Raw genomic sequence first — 18547 nt, 5'->3', positions numbered from 1 at the left:
CCTCATTAAGGGGATTATTGAAGTGGATGAGTATTTATTTTGACTTGATTTTTTTTACTCGGTATTTGGAGATTAAAATCTTAGATGTTTCATTAGAAATACTAAGAGTTACTTGATTTATTGGGACTAATATTGCAATTTTCATCCTATAGATGTAAAGTGCAAACATATGATAAGAAAAGCATTGCAAAATTAAGATTATAGCTCCCATTTTCATTCACTATTTTCGTAAGATTTTGTGCTTTACTAGTCATATTCTAACAAGGTGAAAAGGATCTCTTATTTATCTTAATTAATACTTAATACGTGTAAGATAAAATAATGGTTTGTATTTCAAAATAATTAGGTACTTGGAAATTCTTGAACACTTTATTAGCAAAAAAAAAGAAAAGAAAAAGAAAAAGAAAAGAAAAATCTCTTTGGGTTAGGACATGGCATATGATACTACAATTTTGCAGACCAAATTATAAAATTATTTGTATATATTTTGGCAGACAATCAGGTGATTTGTCTTAAAATTATACGACATATTTAATCAAGAAGGGATAGTCAAAATGTGTTGTTTAATTTATGCTTAAGTTTAACTAAAATTTATTTTAATTCTCTAACTTCACTTTCGTTGAGTCATTTAAATTTAAAATTTATTCAATTCAAGCATTCTTTTCAATTATGTTGTGAATTTCAGTCAAACTTAAAGGGTGTAATATGCATTTTAGCCACTAATTTATTATTAAACTAATTAGAAGCCTAAAAGGCGGTGAAGATGATCTATTGAAATATCTAATCTCTTATAATTCAATTGAAGAAAAATTGTATCTCCCACTATCATATTTTTAGACAAACTTAATTTTCTTAAACTAAGGCAAAAAATCTGTCATAAAAAAAGCTAGATTAAAGAATAATGATTCATTATATCCCTTACTTGTATTTAAGTCTAATTAATTACATGCATATATTAATTTGAAAATTTTAGTCTTTAAAAGAAGATTCACATTAAAAAAAAAGGAAAATGTAAACGAATATCTATAAGGTAATGATTAATAATCTATTTTTTAAAATTTTTTATGAAAAAAAATTAATGTTTTAATTTTTTTTTTTTTATAAAAGTAGTGTAAAAAATTTCTTAAAATGAATTGTTAACTATTGACCCGCATCAGTTAACATCACATAAATAGAAAAAAGAAAAAGAAAGAGGAAAGAAGAAAGAAGATGGGAAGAAAGGGAGTATCACATTATTTCACTAGGCGTGTGGCCATACCATATCTATCATTTTCTCTTGGTCCCAGTCCCACCCCAATAACCGCGTCTTACCCACGCGCCAGCCGCGCTTCTTTCTTTACCCACAAGCAGCGAAATACTTGTCGCCATCTCTCACAGCCCAAAAAACCCACCAAAAAGCCCAAAAAGCACCGAAGACAAAAGCGTCCCAATTTCTCATATTTTCCTATTTCCCACATGATATGCGCATTGCGCACTCTTCTCGTTATCTCATATCTGCAGCTAACTCCCACTCTCACCGCATTCGCATAGTCCCTCTTCTCCCATTTCCTCTCTCTCGCTCTTCAACAACAACAACAACAACAACAACAACAACCCTAACCCAAGCTCCACCTTTAGCTCCTACCACCATGGCTTCCGAGACCGATAACCTCTCTACCCTCCCCGCCGCCAACGGCAACGTCGTCGAAGACGAGAAGTTCGGCTTCCGACGCCCCGAGATGTTCACGGAGAACCTCGCCGGAACGGTCGGCGCCTACGACCGCCACGTCTTCCTCTGCTACAAGAGCCCTGAGGCCTGGCCATCCAAGGTCGAAGGCTCCGAATCCGATCCGCTCCCCAAGCTCCTCTCCTCTGCTGTCAAAGCTCGCAAGAATGACATCGCGCTCAAGGTCAGATTGAAAGCAAGTTTGGATTAGTTGGTTAATCAGTGCGGTAAATTATGATTTGTGCGCTTAGTTTTGAATTTGCTGCGAGTTCTGAGAGACTCGGTTTTTTTTCTCTCTCTGAAACTTAGATTTATCGTATAGGCTACGGTTTAGGACGAATGATCGGAGTGATTGTGAGTTTCATTCGAGATTTCTGAGACTCGGAATTTTCATATATTCTGTGCAAAATTTGGTTAGCTCGGTGTGTAATGTTAAAACTCAGATTAATCGGTTGCAAAAATAGCAATAATTGTGAGATTCTGTTATTCCGTGAGTTTTGAGACTCGGATTCTGGTAAGAGTTTTTGTTGAATTGGTTGTTTTGGATATGACAGACGAACGTGACAGTATATGAAGGAAGCGAGGGGACTGAGTTTTCTGATGGAGACGTGTTGATTTTCCCTGATATGATTAAGTACAGGTAGATCGCGATGATTATATTGGATACGTATTTGTCTATATCTAATTTTTTTTGGTTGTGATTTTGCTAATTTTCGTCGAAATGATAGATATAACTCGGTTGCTTTGTTCTAGGGTTCATTTCTAACAAGTTTGTTACATGATCTGATATGTATTTTTCTTAATCTATTTTTTGGTTGTGGTTTTGCTATTTTATAATTGAATGAGTTTTGGTTTGGTTTAAGACTGCCATTTTCAAATGGAAATTGGTTGGGTTCTTGGGGCTGAGGCTTTTATTTTTTTTGTTGCTTTCTCTATTGAAGGGGTCTGAAGGAATCGGATGTGGATAGCTTTGTTGAGGATGTTCTTGTGAATGGTAAACCATGGGCTTCTGGGGTGCAGGAGGTGTTTACTGGTTCGCATGTGTTTGTATGTGCTCATGGGAGTCGTGACCGGAGGTGTGGTGTTTGCGGGCCGGTTCTCATTGAAAAGCTTAAAGAGGAGATTGAGTCTCGAGGATTGAAGAACCAGGTGTTTGTTAATGCATGCTCGCACATCGGAGGGCACAAGTATGCTGGGAATGTGATTATCTACAGTCCGGCCCCAGATGGGAAGATTACAGGTCATTGGTAAGTTACAAGTCGTAGCTACTCTCTGTCATTCTACAAATTCGAAAGATGTTTGATGTAATTACACTCTAGTTTGGGTAATGTTAAATACGTTAATGATGTCAGGTATGGTTATGTTACTCCTGATGATGTGCCTGCATTGCTTGTTCAGCATATTGAGAAGGGAGAGATCATAACACATCTTTGGAGGTTTGTTCTTTCGTCGTTTTGCACATTCTCTTATCATGAAATTTTTGTTTAATGATTTTGTTATCGATTCTACAAATTGCAATTTAATACTAGTGGCAGATTCAAGATTTATGAATTACTGATCAAGGACCTTGTTGGTTTTATCAATATATGGAATGCATGGACTGATCCGATTTCTAATTCTGGGTGTCAACATAGGTTATTTAGTATATCAAGTCGCATTACTTAATTTTCCTATTTGGCCTATTAAGTTTTGAAGAGAAACAACAACAAAGCTTTAAACTGTGAATGCCTGCTACATGTTATTTGCTTAGCAGACTGTTGTTTACCAGACAGTATTTCATTATTTTACCTGAAATGCACTAAAAGTTCATTGATAATATGAGCCTTTCAATTCTATATTAAAAGGGGTAATTCCAAAGGCAATGTGCAATATAATTTCTATATTAATGTTATTTTGATATCACTATTATAATCCAATAGTTATAAGAAACAATAACTTACCAGTCTAAATTATATTCCAGATCAGAATAATTGATAGATAGTTGAGATAGGTGATGCAATGTGGTCAGTAGTCCACTAAATCTGTTGAAATTCCTTGCTTTGATACTCATTCCGACTGTTAAAACATAGCCTACATTTTGGTTCCTTGCTTCCACATGTTTCAAGATGAGTTCTATTAGCAGTCTTTTAAGTGTTGAAATAGGACCTATATAAAAAAACTGTTAAAAGACACGGGGAAGGAAAAGACTTTTGGTGGGTTTTCTTAAATTTTTATTTTTTTTCTTAAGAAGGAAAGCCTTCTCACGTTTGCTTGTAATGAGTGTCATCTGATGTTTTAGTTGCTAATTGATGATTGCTCTTTCAATCATTAGTGTTATTGTGAAAAATAGATGAGCATAAAGTAACAATAATTATATGCAGAGGGCAAATGGGGGCGGCTGCTGAGGTAGGTGGCAAAGAGGATGAACATAAGCTTCCTAATGGGGATGTGAAGAAAAACAAGAAGAAGAAGCACGAAGAAAGTGGTACTCAGAGCAAGAAGGAGGAAGTTTCTGGCTGTTGCCAGGGTGTTAATGGGTTTTCTTGTTGCAAAGATGGAAGTTTGGATCAGAATGGTGTAATTGAAAAGAATCTGAAAGAAGCCGTAGCACATGAAAAGGAGCAGGGCAAACTATCAAGCTGGATGGGATCATGGGAACAAAGTGATGTTCTCACTGCTCTTGCAGTGGTTGGAGCAGTGGCAACAGTTGCTGTGGCCTATAGTTTTTATAGGAGGTCAGGCTGAAATATGCTCTATTTCCACGAGTTCAAGTCTGTTTGTGGGTCTATAGAAACCCTGGTTTTTTTGTAGAAAGATGTGATAACATCTATGAAATAATCCTCTGAACCGCGTATGTCTTATGGAAGAAAAAAATATAGGTATATGTCATGCATAGCAAATGGGAAGAATTACTAAAAATGTTAATTAATTTGTTTGCCCCCTTTCTTTTCTTAGTTGATTCTTCTCAACTGAAATTGTTTGTTTCAACACACTTGGTGACTGGTCATCTTACTACTGGGATTTGTTTAGTTGCTTGCTTAATGTTGTAATGGAATTTGTTATTCTTGCTTGCTAAATGTATCTACAATGAAATTGTGTTAATCCTTTGACAGTGGAGTACAAATGTTCAGATGCAGAAGGGAAGACTCTTTAGCACACATATGGTTAAAGTACTGTACTGGGAGTTGGTATTTTCTAGGCTATGTTATGGTCTGTAGTTGGTGTTCTAAAATTGTGAGATATAGTGAGGGAGAGAATTGCAACAACTTGTAACTGATCTAGCTGTTGATAACATGTAACAATCAAACTGTTGCTCCATAGTTACACAGTTAACTTTCAACTAATGTGTGTTTGGGGAATGATTATAAGCTAGCTTGTAGCTTTTTCTTTTTGAAAATAAGTTAGCTTTTAGCCTGACCGGAAGTAAGCAATTCCCAAATGGACACAACTTGGAGCTTTGTGTGTCTACTTATTGCTAATGTGGAAACTATGTTTGGAAATAGCCTGTTTTTCATGATTACTAATACGGATCACTATGACTAATGGAGTAATTGAAGCCTATGCAATAATGTTAAACAAACGAAAAGATAAATTGTCATAGGAAAGGCAATTCGCATTAGTTCTTCTTTCATATGATAAGATCCAGAAATGTTCAGTTGCCATGACTAAACTGCATTGCCAAAATCTTCTCTGCACTTGCTTCAGGAGAGCAGATCTAGACCTGATATGAAACATTGAGGATTATATCATGAAGCTTGAATGCACTTGCTGCTACTGAAATTAAGACCATAAACTATTATTTGCTTTATGTTTCCATGTCATTGCGGGTCTAGTTGGGGATCTGGATTTGCACAAATTGATGACATGCACATGTATTTGGAGTTTTTTTGGTTGACCAGAAACTTGTCCTCGCTCTCAAATTACGTAGTCAGAAAGATAGCAGATAATATTATGTTAATTAACATAAGACAAGATCAAGATATTGCTGTGTTCCGGCCTTCGATTGACAAGATCCGTGTACCATGTATTCCGCCAGAGACGGTGTGCCAATGAATGTGCATACATAGGCCCCAAGCTCATTTAACACAGCCAAAAGTGTGTTGGTTATAGTTATTAACATATCAGAATTGCACACACAGGAGTCAAACTCGGTGATTTGCTTAAGGCTTGGACAGAATTTAATGAACAGTAAAATTTCACAATCAACCCCATGATGCCAGATTGCATGATTGCGTGCAAGCAGCAAACCTGGGCATCTTTTAGAATAATCTATAATGGAACTTTCTAAGGAGCAGATCTTCACCTTAAGATTGAAGAATATGCTTAAATGTTTCAATTCACTAAACATGCAGGAAGAAATAAATTCCACATGCCTTACTAAAGTAAAAATTTCATTTAGACACGAATACATTCACCTTTCCCTTCTCCATTTTGCAGATAATGTCAAAACCATAAATATTAAATCAGTTGTGTAATAGTTCAAAACTTAATCAGTTGTGTCATAAGAAGCTTATGACGAAAAGGATATCATATGAGAAATAAGGAGAGAGGTACTTGAGAAAAGCAAAGCAAGTGATACAATGGGCATCAACTTGGTTACTGCGATAGAAAAATATTTAGATTGACTGCATTTGTAAGGAATAACATGATGTAAAAACTAATTATTGACCCCAACCATCCTTTTTTTTATTATATTTTTTTATAAAATTTTAAACCATCTATGGTATGTTTAAACAAAAATAGGAATTTACTCAATCAAAGCTAAACAAAAGCTTCACACTAGGCTAATTCTATTGTTCAGAAATTAAGCACACTACCACAGCTTCCAAAGCTGACCAATAGGCAACAGGATAAGAACAAAGGAGCCGAAGGCCCGAAACTGAATTAAAATGAAAAAAATAAAAAGAATGGAACAGGTAATTCACCATTCTCCATTTGTCCTAAATTGTAATACCCCCCAAGATGTACAAGCTATATCATAGGGAAAAATAAAATAAAAAGACAAACTATCTTAAAGGTTTCAACGTTTCAAGCTTCCACACCCGAGATATTAGACACTTAGCAAAGAATTCTATTATAACATAGATGAATTGCAAAGAGAAAACTAGCGGAGAGAGGATTAATTGCTCGAAGCCCGCTTGAGAATGCTAAAATTGAATCTTGAATTGCTTTGATCCCAATAAAGTCCAATCTCATCACCTTTCTTCAGACCCCTCCTCCACACAAAATCCGTAGTCCATTTTTCATTGAGGACATAACACCCATTACTTGGCCACTGTTTGAAGATCAACTGATGTTCAGACTTGGTATCACAATCCCAAACAGCAACTCGTACCCCATTCTTGATGCTTTCAATGCGCCTTGCATCCCATTGTGGCAAGATATGCCCCTTCACCAAATCTGCTGCTAACAAGAGCCTAGCCAAATGACCAATATCACTTAACCTAATCCTCTTCTTCATAACCCAAGGGTCAAGGCCAAGCTTCAACTCCAATGACACACCATTAGGCCCTTTTCCTTTTTCAACTTTATGGCTATTAAGTCTCATTCTTTTGATTCCACAAGCTGTAGATGACAGAGAGAAATTGGCCAAGTTTTCACTTGCTTTCCTCTTACTGGCTATGCAAGAACCATAACTCAACTTCAACTCTGTTGAAACCTCTTCAGATTCATGATGGGTTTTGGTTACAATCACGTTTTCTTGACTGACTTGGGGTTGATCATTCTCAGGAATGGCCCGAAGGGGTATAAAATTAAAAAAGATAGGTTTTTTCTCTGTACTTTCGGAAGCAGAAGAAATAATAACCTCATCAGTTCAAGAATTTTCTTTCTTCACCTCAAAGATTTCCAATGTATGTTCTCTGTTTTGGCCATCTTTTACTTCTTGGGTTTTCTTGGTTTGTTGCACACTCGTAGGCTTCATGGCTTCAGTGATTGAAATGCAGGGCCTTAGGCTTAAAGTTAGATGACCCTGCATTATGTTGAGAAATAAAGAAAGAAAGAAGGGGTTACAGAGGGTTTGTGTTTCTTGGAATGAAGAGCAACAAGTAAACGGTAATGGCAGAAAGAAAGATTTACAGAAGAGGGTTTGTGTTTCTTGGAATGAAAGGAAGTGATATATGTAAGGGGTAATGGCACTTATATTATATATCACTTTGAGGCTTTTGGGGCAAGAAATCCAAAACTATGAAGGATTTAGGTTTCAAACCTGATTGGAATTTCTGATTGCTGTGAGGAGTGACATCAGAAATCCTTTGAATTTTTGCCGCCTATGTTGTACCAGTGAGGTCTTTTTATGTTGTGGTCGAACATATAAGGGCTGGTTTTATTTTATTATTTATTTTTGTTTTTCCCTTTTCACTTTGTGCAACAAATTGATGAAAGGGGACATCACATATGGTCAAGAACCCATTAATATGGAGTTGGGGCTGTTGAATAGACATATGTCAGGGACTAAGGAGGATAACACAAATAGAAGTAATATAAAAATCATTTGTAAAGGAAAGCCAAATAGCATTAGTGTTAAGTTAGTGTTTTTAGTTTCTCAAGTTTCAAGTGAGCACTGATGATATCTGAAATTTAAAAAATAAACATTATTGAGATTTAATTCTTATGTGACTAATGGTGTAATAACATGACATTTTTTTTTTTTTAAAACTAATAACATGACATCTTTAAAGTAACATGAAAAATTTAAAATTTATTTTTACATCCAAGAAAACTCATGACCCATAAGGATATTTGAAGCTCCAAAAGTTGACTAATTTCTTAATGGGTTCTTCATCAAATTAAATTCCAAAATTCCAAAATCCCTATTACGAGAATTGAGAAAGATAGAGATGGCACTAAAAATGAAGGTTATGGATGTGGATCTTTTCCACATAGGAACATCCGCATATGTGTATAGACTTGGCAGCAAATAAAGGAAAGTGCTATTGATTTAGATTTTTTTTTTCTTTATAATTCATTATTTATTCTTTTTTTTAAAATATTAATTTTAGTTGAGTTCTTAATTAATTTTCTGATATTGAGATTTAAAACTTGGAACTATTATTTATTCTTTTGGGAAGTGATTTTCAGTTTGACCAAATTTTCAGTTGTTGCCAAATACCCACAAATGCGTAAAATATTTTCTGGAACTCATTTACTGTCCAACGAAACGCAGCCTAACGTTTCAAATCTGATTGGAATTTCCGATTGCTGTGAGAAGTAATATCAGGAATCTTTTGAATTTTTGCCGCCTATGTTGTACCAGTGAGGTCTTTTTATGTTGTGGTCGAATATTTAAAGGCTGATTTTATTTTATTATTTATTTTTGTTTTTCCCTTTTCACTTGCGCAACAAATAAATGAAAGGGTACATCACATATTGTTAAGACCCTGGGGCTGTTGAATAGACATGTATTAAGGATTAGGGAGGTTAGCACAAATGGAAGTAAAAAAGAGAAAAAAAATTAATCAATTAAAGAGGCCAAAATACTTTAGCAATGTTTTTAATTTTGCAAATTTAAGTGAGCGTTATAATAATTGAACTTTAAAAAAATGAATAATATTGAATTTTAATTCTTATGTGATTAGCGGAGAAATAATATGCTATTTTTAAAGTGACATAGTACCCTTTTTTATTAAGAAATTAAATTTATTTTACATCTAAAAATACCCATGACCCATTCAGATATTTGAAGTCCTAATAGTACTGACCCATTTCAAAACAAATATTCCCCAAATTAAATGCCAAAATACCTAATATTGAAATTTGAGAAAGATAGAGACAATAATAAAAAATGAAGGTTGAGGACGAAGATCTTTTTCACATATGCACATGTGTATAGTGTTATACATTTGGATGCAAATAAAGGAAAGTGCTATTAGTGCAGATTCTTTTTCTTTTATCTACTCATTATTCATTATTTATTCTTTTTAAAATATTAATTTTAGTTGAGTTTTTAATTAATTTTCTGATATTATAATATGAGACTTGGAACTATTATTTATGCATTTGAAATTATGATTTTTCTTAAAAAATTAATTATAAACTGATTTAGGAATTACTTATATATTTTAATCTATCTATTACTAAAAACTGAAGCGTAGTATTTATTGTTACTACGTTACTGTTGAGCTACATCAATAGTCATGTCATTCATTTATTTTTTATATTTTATTTTCTCTATTTAAACTTTTCTTCCCCCTATTTTCAAAAAAAAAAAAAAAAAATCATCTTCTTCTCCCTATTAGTTTACACACCTACAGTTGCACTTCTTCCAACCTTTCCCTTTTATTTTTGCCTCTTTATCTCCCCACTACTTTACCATTATACTTTCTTCATCTTTTTTTTATATTTTGACTCTTCTTCTACCCATTTTATTTTGTATAAATTTGATATCGTTTTCCTATTAAATCCATATTTTCCCACACAAAACTGTGAGTACTCTCTCTTTCTCTACTTTCTTTCGGTGAATTTTTGTTCATTTTTATAACTCTAATTAAGATTGATGGTTTTTTTATTATTTGTGTTTTGGTATTGTGTTTTTTTAATATCCCATAAGAAAGTCTTCTCTTTCCCTTTTATAGTTTTGGTTGAATTTTAGTTTGGGTTAATACTTAGTTTTTTTGGAAACAAGAATTTGAATATGCCTACCAATTGTTTGAGTAATAAATTCTTATAAAGCATACTATTTATTCATTTAGTTTCATTTTAATTTTGACTAAGATAACATTGGAATTTTGAATGAGTTTTGATTATTATGATAATTTCCTTATTCCTTAAGAGATGAGAAATTTGAATAATAAATTTAAAACTTATAAAGTTTAGTTGTATATTAAACAAATATAATACACTACAATAGAAGTTAGAAGAATATGGTTCACCTTAAAAAATATTAATCAAACATAATAATAATAATAATAATAATAATAATAATAATAATAATAATAATAATAATATATTATTATTATTATTATTATTATTATTATTATTATTTGTAGAGATAAAAAGATAAAAAAAATACTGGTAGAGATTTTTTTTAATAAAAAAAATAGACAATATTTAAAGTAATGGTTACTTTTTATTTATTATATCTCATTATATAATATATATATATATATATATATATATATATATATATTTTTATATATATATATATTCCCACGTATTACGTGGGTCAGCGACAAGTATAAACAATCGGCGAAACTATATTGTTGGTCCTTCAAGTTTGCCCCATGAGCACAATTAATCTTTCAAATTTCAAGTAAGTGCTATTGATTTTTTAAGTTTTAAAGATAAACACTATTTCTCACGGAGAATGTCCTCCTCTCACATTCAGGTGACCTGCTCATTAAAATGTGGGCTACTATGAATGTGAGAGGAAGGAGCACCATTTCTCTATACTCTTGGACTACCTAAGAATTTTCCCTTGTAGTAACTGTCGTTAGTGTAAATGTTCATATGACTAATGGAATAATAATTACGTAACATCTATTTAAGTGATGTAGTAATTTTTTTATTAAAATATTATAAAACCCACTTAACACGTCAAAAACGCATGAACTCAGTTACCTGACGGACCTGACCTATTTCCTAACTGTTACTACTCCAAATTAAGGGTCGTCCTCCCTCCACACAGCCACTAATACCCAACCACTCATCCTCCCCTTTCTGACCAACCCTCTTAGCTATTGCTTATTTCCTCTCTTTGCGCTGCAAGTGAAAGATTGTTTTATATTGTTATCTGTATTCCCATTCACCAAACACACGACGCCATTATTAGGAAAACAACCACAACCAAGATTACATTCTCAAATTGTGTCCAAATGCATTTTACACTGTCTACTTGACTACATGATTAAACAGACATTCTCACTGATTATGATTGAAATGAAAAGGATATAAACATAACTACAAAACCATGGTGATTTCAGATAACCCAACAATCTGACATTTATATTGAAATCGACTTGTTACTTGCTGGGTTTGGCACTTGCACTATTTGAAGCTTTCCCTTGGCCCTTTGGACAATATTTCTCCTAAAAATTAAAAGAGAATGGGAAATCAAAGAGAGCGAGAACAAATCTAGGCAGATCTAGCAATTGAGAGGGAGGTTGAGCGGGGGTATTAGTGGCTAGAAAGGGGACGATGAGCAGGAAGTAAAAGGGCAATAACTAAGAGGGCTGGCTGGAGAGGAAAGGATGAATGGTGGGGTATCCATGGCTGTGAAGAAGGAGGACGACCTTTGATTTGGGTAATACCAGTTAGGAAATGGGTCAAGTTCATGAGCATCTGACGTGTTAAGTGTGTTTTATAATATTTTAATAAAAAATTACCACATCACTTAAGAAGATGTAACATCACTATTTCGTTAGCCACATGGACATAACTAACGGCAGTTAATAAAATGATTAATAGTATTTACCTTTAAAACTTAGAGGACCAATAATACTCACTTGAAACTTGAGAAATTAATTGCGCTCATAAGATAAACTTGATGGACCAGCAATATAGTTTCTCCTAAACAATTAACAGAGTAAATAGTCAAAAGTAACAATGTTGAATAAAGATAACCTCATTTTTCTGGATAGTTTCAAGCTCAATTTTACAACATATATAAAAAAATAAAACATAAAAAAATAAATTATAATTATATTAAAATAATTATTATAATAATAATAGATAGAAATCCTTATTGCTTTCCTTTAATTTTTTCTTTCTACCAAACAAAATAAATGTATATTCATTTTTTTTTTCATTCTACTTTTTAATTCTTCTTACGAAACATACAAGAAAAATAATAAAAATCTTAGCAAAAATCTTTCTTTCAACCAAACAAAATAAATGTATATTCATTTTTATCATTATAGTTTTCTATCTATCTTACTAAATACATAAGAAGGATAATAAAAATCTTAACAAAAATCTTTTCTTAACTTCAACTTTTCTATTCTTCTTCTATTTTCCATCATTCCATTTTTCCATTATCTTTATTAGTGTTGTCATGTCCATGCTTTCTTGTGCATCAATTTCTTGCATGGTTGCCTCTATAAGCTCAACCTTTGGTTGTTCATTTCTTTAACTATAACTTGAGCAATCCCTCAAAAGCAACAACAATTCTCTAGCCATATCTTTAGCCCTCCATGTCCCATGTACACTCAACTGAAGTTGCCATGGCATCACTCCTTCCCTTAAAATCAAACCTCTATATCTTTCTTTATTGCTCTGCCATATAAGCAAGAGGATTCCCATTGCGTGCTCTTTGCATTGTGGAGAACCATCCTCCATAGTTTCAACCATTGCACAAATGACACCATGTGTGCTAGCAATTTTACAGAGTGCATTCTTTGATGAGGAAACGATATTCTGAAGTAGCCCCATTATCTTTTCAACCAACTCGATGACTTTTCCGAGTTGTGGATTAATTGAAGGATGGAAGATGATAAACCAGAAGAGGCAATTGATGGAATAATCTGGTCACAAGTTGAGAGATTGTGGAGAGTGGCTATGGCGTCAAGCTTGGCTTTCATGCTAATGCTATTCATGTTGTTAACACCTTCATTGAGAAACTGTATTAAGTGCTGGATGGTCCCAAATGAAGCGATTGCTAGCTTGTTTGCTGTGCAAGAAGAGAGGATGAACATTGTTGCCAATGTGAGCTCAATCAGTGCTTCATTTTGACATTGAAGGAGGCTTAGTAAGACTGGTATAGCCCCAGATTTCACAATGCGGATCTTGTTTTTTTATAAAAAAAAAAATCAGAATTCCCGAGTCAACTATTGGAAAATATAGAACATTTAACTTCTATACTAAAAAAATAAACTCTCATGTGTTTTATACATAAATGTTAGCACATAATCATCATTATGATAGGGGGCCACTACTGAATAGCAACAGCTATTACAGTGTTACTAATACAAATTCCATCATCCCAATAATCAAGCAAAGGGCATGGGGGTAGAAAAAGTAAAACTTTTTAGTTTTTATACTAGTTTTGTAGCACACTATTTTCTATAGAAGATGTATGGTTAATTAGTATCCTGAATTTCTTTTCAATTTGTCATAATGATGAAAGTTCAAAGACAACCCAGATTGCAAACAAACTCAGCGATGAATGAATATGAATTATATCTATGAATTTAGTTTTGAGACCTGAAGAAGTGAAATTTCAGATTATTGTGGATGAAGAAACTAACCGTTCACTGCCAAAGGTAAGACATAGGAGAGCAAACAGAGCAACTTCAATGGCCTCATAATCTTGCGAATGAAGCATCATAATCAAAGGAGAGATAACACCTCTTCCAGCCAAATTGTGCCTCTGCTTACTGCTACTGAGTTCTCTAGCCGCTTCAATTATTGCTTCTCTAGCACCATTAAAGAAATTTTGTACCACCACTTCCTCCATGAAAGCAAGCGTCCTCTCTGTGTCTCTCAGAACTTCTCTAACTATTTTTTCTTGTGAGGAAGTGATGCTAATGTTGATGTTGGTATTGGGATAATGGGATTGGTTGCTTCAAGATGAAAAGTCTGGGTTTTTTTTGGTTTGAAAATCCATTGTTTTTGGTTCACAAAATAAACCCAATTGAGAGTGTTTGTTTGTTTTTTTTTTTTGGGATTAAAGAGAGAGAGATTCAGGGGTAGTGACACTTATATTATATGGAAGGCAATGGAAATTGGCAAGAAATCCAAACATAAGTAGGATTTATGTGTTTCAAAATCTATTGAGATTTCCCAAACTTTTGCCGCCTAGTTCTTAGTTGGGCAGTGACTTGGGCCGAAGATAATGAAAAGGAACATTAGATATGTTTAATTGGCCCATGATGGTCAAGACCATCCCTCCTAGAGACCCATATATATTGGGTTTAGGCCTATGATGATTTTGCTTGTTTGTAAAGTAAATGGTCCAATGCTAAATAGGGTTGTCAGCATTTATTTATTTTAATTGTTATTATTATTTATTTTATATTTTTCTTGAAAGAGGTGTGCATTTTTTCAATAATTCAATAGTTAAGGGAAGAGAGATTTAAAAGTTGGAAATTATGGCCAGAAATACCAAAAGTGTCTATTGAGTTATAAAGCTTTTTTTGGTGAAATAAGATATGTATTTAATAGATAAAAAATATTACAAAATATAAAGTGTGCTACAACAAGATAAAAACAGAACATTTTTTTAATCGCTCCAATAGGAGATAGGAAAAATTTACTTAGATTGCTTTTGTTTCTATGTGAAAAATATTCCAACTGTAAATATTTTCAGCTAAAAATTCTTTCAAGATGCAATTTATTTTCTAGTGCTTGATTTCATTTATGAAGATGCTCCAAAGGACGTCTTCAGGGGAAATTATTATGTACTCCTGGAGTACCATAACATTTATGGTACTCTGGGAGTACCTAATAATTTTCCCGTCTTCAGGCATTTGGTTTGTATGAAAAATAACTTTTTTCCTTAAATAATATCACAGTATACAAATAAACTATAACAACATTTAATTCGGTATGATCTAAAGATATCTTAACCAATCTAAAAATATTATGACTCTAAAAAAAAAAAAAATCTAAAAATATTACAATCAAAATACTATAGGAGTTCTGTAAGTGCACAATTGTACCCGGACCCAAAAACGAGTGATGGGCTCAGGCCCACTGAGCCTTATACAATGAAATTTGTAGAGTATGAGTTTGAAACCTAGGATTGGGATGTTGGAAGTTGATTAACAGGCTAGAGTGCCACAATCTATACAAGTGGTAAACAAATATGACAAAGGGACCTCCTCGGACGTAAGCCGAGAACGATTTGTATAATTATTCTCTTTCTATGCCAAAGTTTACAATTCTTCCTTCTTTTTTAGTTAAGAAAACAGATCCCTCTTTTCTTTCCTCTCTCGTCTTCTTATATATTTCTTCTTCTTTCCTGTTTTATCCACGTGTCATATAAATCTTCCCCTTTGATACTTGTCCCATCCACCACCTTCTTGAAGTCTTCAAATAATAGCAGGAAGGCTGAATTCTACTGTTCAGAGGTCATTTCTCCATCAATGCGGCCAGGGAGGTAGATGCGGGGCCTTTAATGTGGTGGTGGCAGCTTTTTCCTTAAATATTTCTCACACGCTCTTGCTTCTAAAGGGTGCTTGGATCACACTTTTATCCACCAGTTCTTCTAGAATTCTGCCTCCTAATTCGTTTAGCAAGTCCCAGGGCCATTGCTGGACCTGTCCGAGGACATACTCCTCCTCGGACAACTCCTCAGACCACTATAGTGCGGACTGATCTATGGACCTTGACCAAACGGACTTGTATTAACCAATCAGGCCCAAAGCCCAAACATTTGTCCGAACATTTTTACCCTCCACAAGTTCCATAACTAACAGATTTTTTTTTTTGAAAAATTGGAAAACAAAGATAATGATGAAATTCCAAATTACCGGAGGCGAAATTATGTTTGAAACCTTGAGTTATTCTTCATGCTCTTTAAAAGGTCCATAAATATGTTCCAATAGTGGTACACAGCCTTGAATTCATCTAGAAAACAAACAATTTTTCCATCTTTTATGTGCCAAATGAGATGATTCTTGGAATTCAAGAGATAGTATAGTGGTAATGGTATATTTTGTGGTGTCTCATTCTTATGTGCGTGGATTCATGGGATTTAAGGGATAGCATAATGGTAATGGTATATTTTATAATGTCTCATATATGTGGTTCGAATCCCACCTCATCCTCCACTATTTGTCTATATAAAACAAAAAGTCCATTAATCGTTTACCTTTGAGAAGACTTAAATACATTGTTACTTCAAAATTTTGAAAGGTAAGTAATTTAAACATTCTGAACATTTATAATTTTTTTTTCACAAATAAATTCGTATAAATAAAGATATACTATGTAAGATATATTGTATTTAGTGATTTCTTTCCTTATACTTACGGCATTTTTCTTTTTACAAAAAGCCAAAATTCTAAAAAAATATAAAAATTAGATAGACAGTGAAGTGAAGTACATGGAAAAAAGCCTGAGGGTTTTCAAAAACATCTCTGAGTTGGACAAGCCACAAAACACAAAGAACAAATTGAATTTGACTTCATTTTATAGGGCTAACGATCTCTAATAAAAGACTTAAATCGGTCTAGATACTCATCAGTCATCGGTTCACTGGTTTGACCATTTGGACCAATAATATAACTATATAAGTTTAATAACTATAATTTAATGGGTATTCTTCTAAAAAAAATAATAATTTAGTATGTATTTTGAGATAATAGAAGCCAAGTTTAAATGTGCTTAAGACGGAAAGCTTTCTCACGTTTGCTTGTAATGAGAGTCATCTGATGTTTTAGTTGCTAATTGATGATTGCTCTTTCAATCATTAGTGTTATTGTGAAAAATAAATGAGCATAATGTAACTATAATTATATGCGGAGGGCAAATGGGGGCGGCTGCTGAGGAAGGTGGCAAAGAGGATGAGCATAAGCTTCCTAATGGGGATGTGAAGAAAAACAAGAAGAAAAAGCACGAAGAAAATGGTACTCAGAGCAAGAAGGAGGAAGTTTCTGGCTGTTGCCAGGGTGTTAATGGGTTTTCTTGTTGCAAAGATGGAAGTTTGGATCAGAATGGTGTAATTGAAAAGAATCTGAAAGAAACCGTAGCACATGAAAAGAAGGAGCAGGGCAAACTTTCAAGCTGGATGGGGTCATGGGAGCAAAGTGATGTTCTCACTGCTGTTGCTGTGGCCTATAGTTTTTATAGAAGGTCAGGCTGAAATATTCTCTATTTCCACGAGTTCAAGTTTGTTTGTGGGTCTGTAGAAACCCTGGTTTCTTTGTAGAAAGATGTGATAACATCTATGAAATAATCCTCTGAACCACGTATGTCTATGGAAGAAAAAAAAAAAGGTATATGTTATGCATAGCAAATGGGAAGAAATACTAAAAATGTTAATTAATTTGTTTGCCCCCTTTCTTTCGTAGTTAATTCTTCTCAACTGAAATTGTTTGTTTCAACACACTTGGTGACTGGTCATCTTACTACTGGGATTTGTTTAGTTGCTTGCTTAATGTAGTAATGGAATTTGTTATTACTTGCTTGTTAAATGTATCTACAATGAAATTGTGTTGATCCTTTCACAGTGGAGTACAAATGTTCAGATGCAGAAGGGAAAAATACTCTCTTTAGCGCACATATGGTTAAAGTACTGGGAATCGGTATTTTCTAGGCTATGTTATGGTCTGTAGTTAGTGTTCTAAAATTGTGAGATATAGTGATGGAGAGAATTGCAACAACTTGTAACTGATCTAGCTGTTGATAACAACTTGTAACAATCAAACTGTTTCTCCATAATTACATAGTTAACTTTCAACTAATGTGTGTTTGGGAATGATTATAAGCTTGCTTTTATAGCTTTTTCTGCTTGAAAATAAGCTAGCTTTTAGCCCTATTGGATATAAGCAACTCCCAAATGGACACAAGACTTGGAGCTTTGCATAGCTACTTATTGCTAATGTGGAAACTGAGTTTGGACTAGCCTGTTAGATAACTAATACGGATCACTATGACAAATGGAGTAATTGAAGCCTATGCAATCAACTTGAGTTTTAAACAAATGAAAAGGTAAATTGTCATAGGAGAGGCAATCCGCATTAGTTCTTTCATATGATAAGATCCAGAAATTCTCAGTTGCCATGACCATACTTAATTTCCAAAATCTTCATTGCACATGTACTTCAGTAAAGCAAATCTAGACCTGATATGAAACATGACAAATTATAGCATGAAGCTTGAATGCACTTATCACTGAAATTACGACCATAGACTATTATTTGTTTATGTTACCATGTCATTGCGGGTCTAGTTGGGGATCTGGATTTGCACAAATTGATGACA

At 33.7% G+C, this 18547-nt stretch overlaps 1 protein-coding gene and 1 pseudogene across 2 annotated transcripts; one reads left to right on the top strand and one right to left on the bottom strand.

Moving 5' to 3' along the window:
* Positions 1-1407: 1407 nt before the first annotated feature.
* Positions 1408-17441, top strand: LOC142641402 (altered inheritance of mitochondria protein 32). Of its 2 annotated transcripts, none has more exons than XM_075815843.1 (5): positions 1408-1889; positions 2260-2345; positions 2647-2952; positions 3058-3141; positions 17087-17441. In XM_075815843.1, exons 1-5 carry the CDS (start codon positions 1461-1463, stop codon positions 17424-17426), a joined length of 1245 nt encoding a protein of 414 aa, XP_075671958.1. In that variant the 5' UTR covers positions 1408-1460; the 3' UTR covers positions 17427-17441. The 2 variants fall into 2 exon arrangements, with proteins under 2 accessions (XP_075671958.1, XP_075671949.1); XM_075815834.1 differs by lacking the exon at positions 17087-17441 and adding an exon at positions 4066-4761 and having other exon boundaries at positions 1425-1889.
* Positions 12629-14075, bottom strand: LOC142616434 (U-box domain-containing protein 45-like; annotated as a pseudogene).
* Positions 17442-18547: the final 1106 nt, after the last annotated feature.

The sequence above is a fragment of the Castanea sativa genome, chromosome 1 (genome assembly GCF_040712315.1).
Source record: "Castanea sativa cultivar Marrone di Chiusa Pesio chromosome 1, ASM4071231v1".
In the NCBI taxonomy this organism is placed as follows: Eukaryota; Viridiplantae; Streptophyta; class Magnoliopsida; order Fagales; family Fagaceae; genus Castanea; species Castanea sativa.
The sequence above is the reverse complement of the archived record's forward strand: the minus strand, read 5'-3'. Positions and strand labels throughout refer to the sequence as shown.

What these genes read in the sequence shown, in the direction of transcription:
- LOC142641402 (XM_075815834.1), top strand. Translation starts at nt 1,461, where the DNA reads ATGCGCATTGCGCACTCTTCTCGTTATCTCATATCTGCAGCTAACTCC. An exon ending in AGAATGACATCGCGCTCAAG is followed by an intron (nt 1,890 to 2,259) that starts GTCAGATTGAAA and finishes TGGATATGACAG; the next exon opens with ACGAACGTGACAGTATATGA. An exon ending in ATCATAACACATCTTTGGAG is followed by an intron (nt 3,142 to 4,065) that starts GTTTGTTCTTTC and finishes AATTATATGCAG; the next exon opens with AGGGCAAATGGGGGCGGCTG.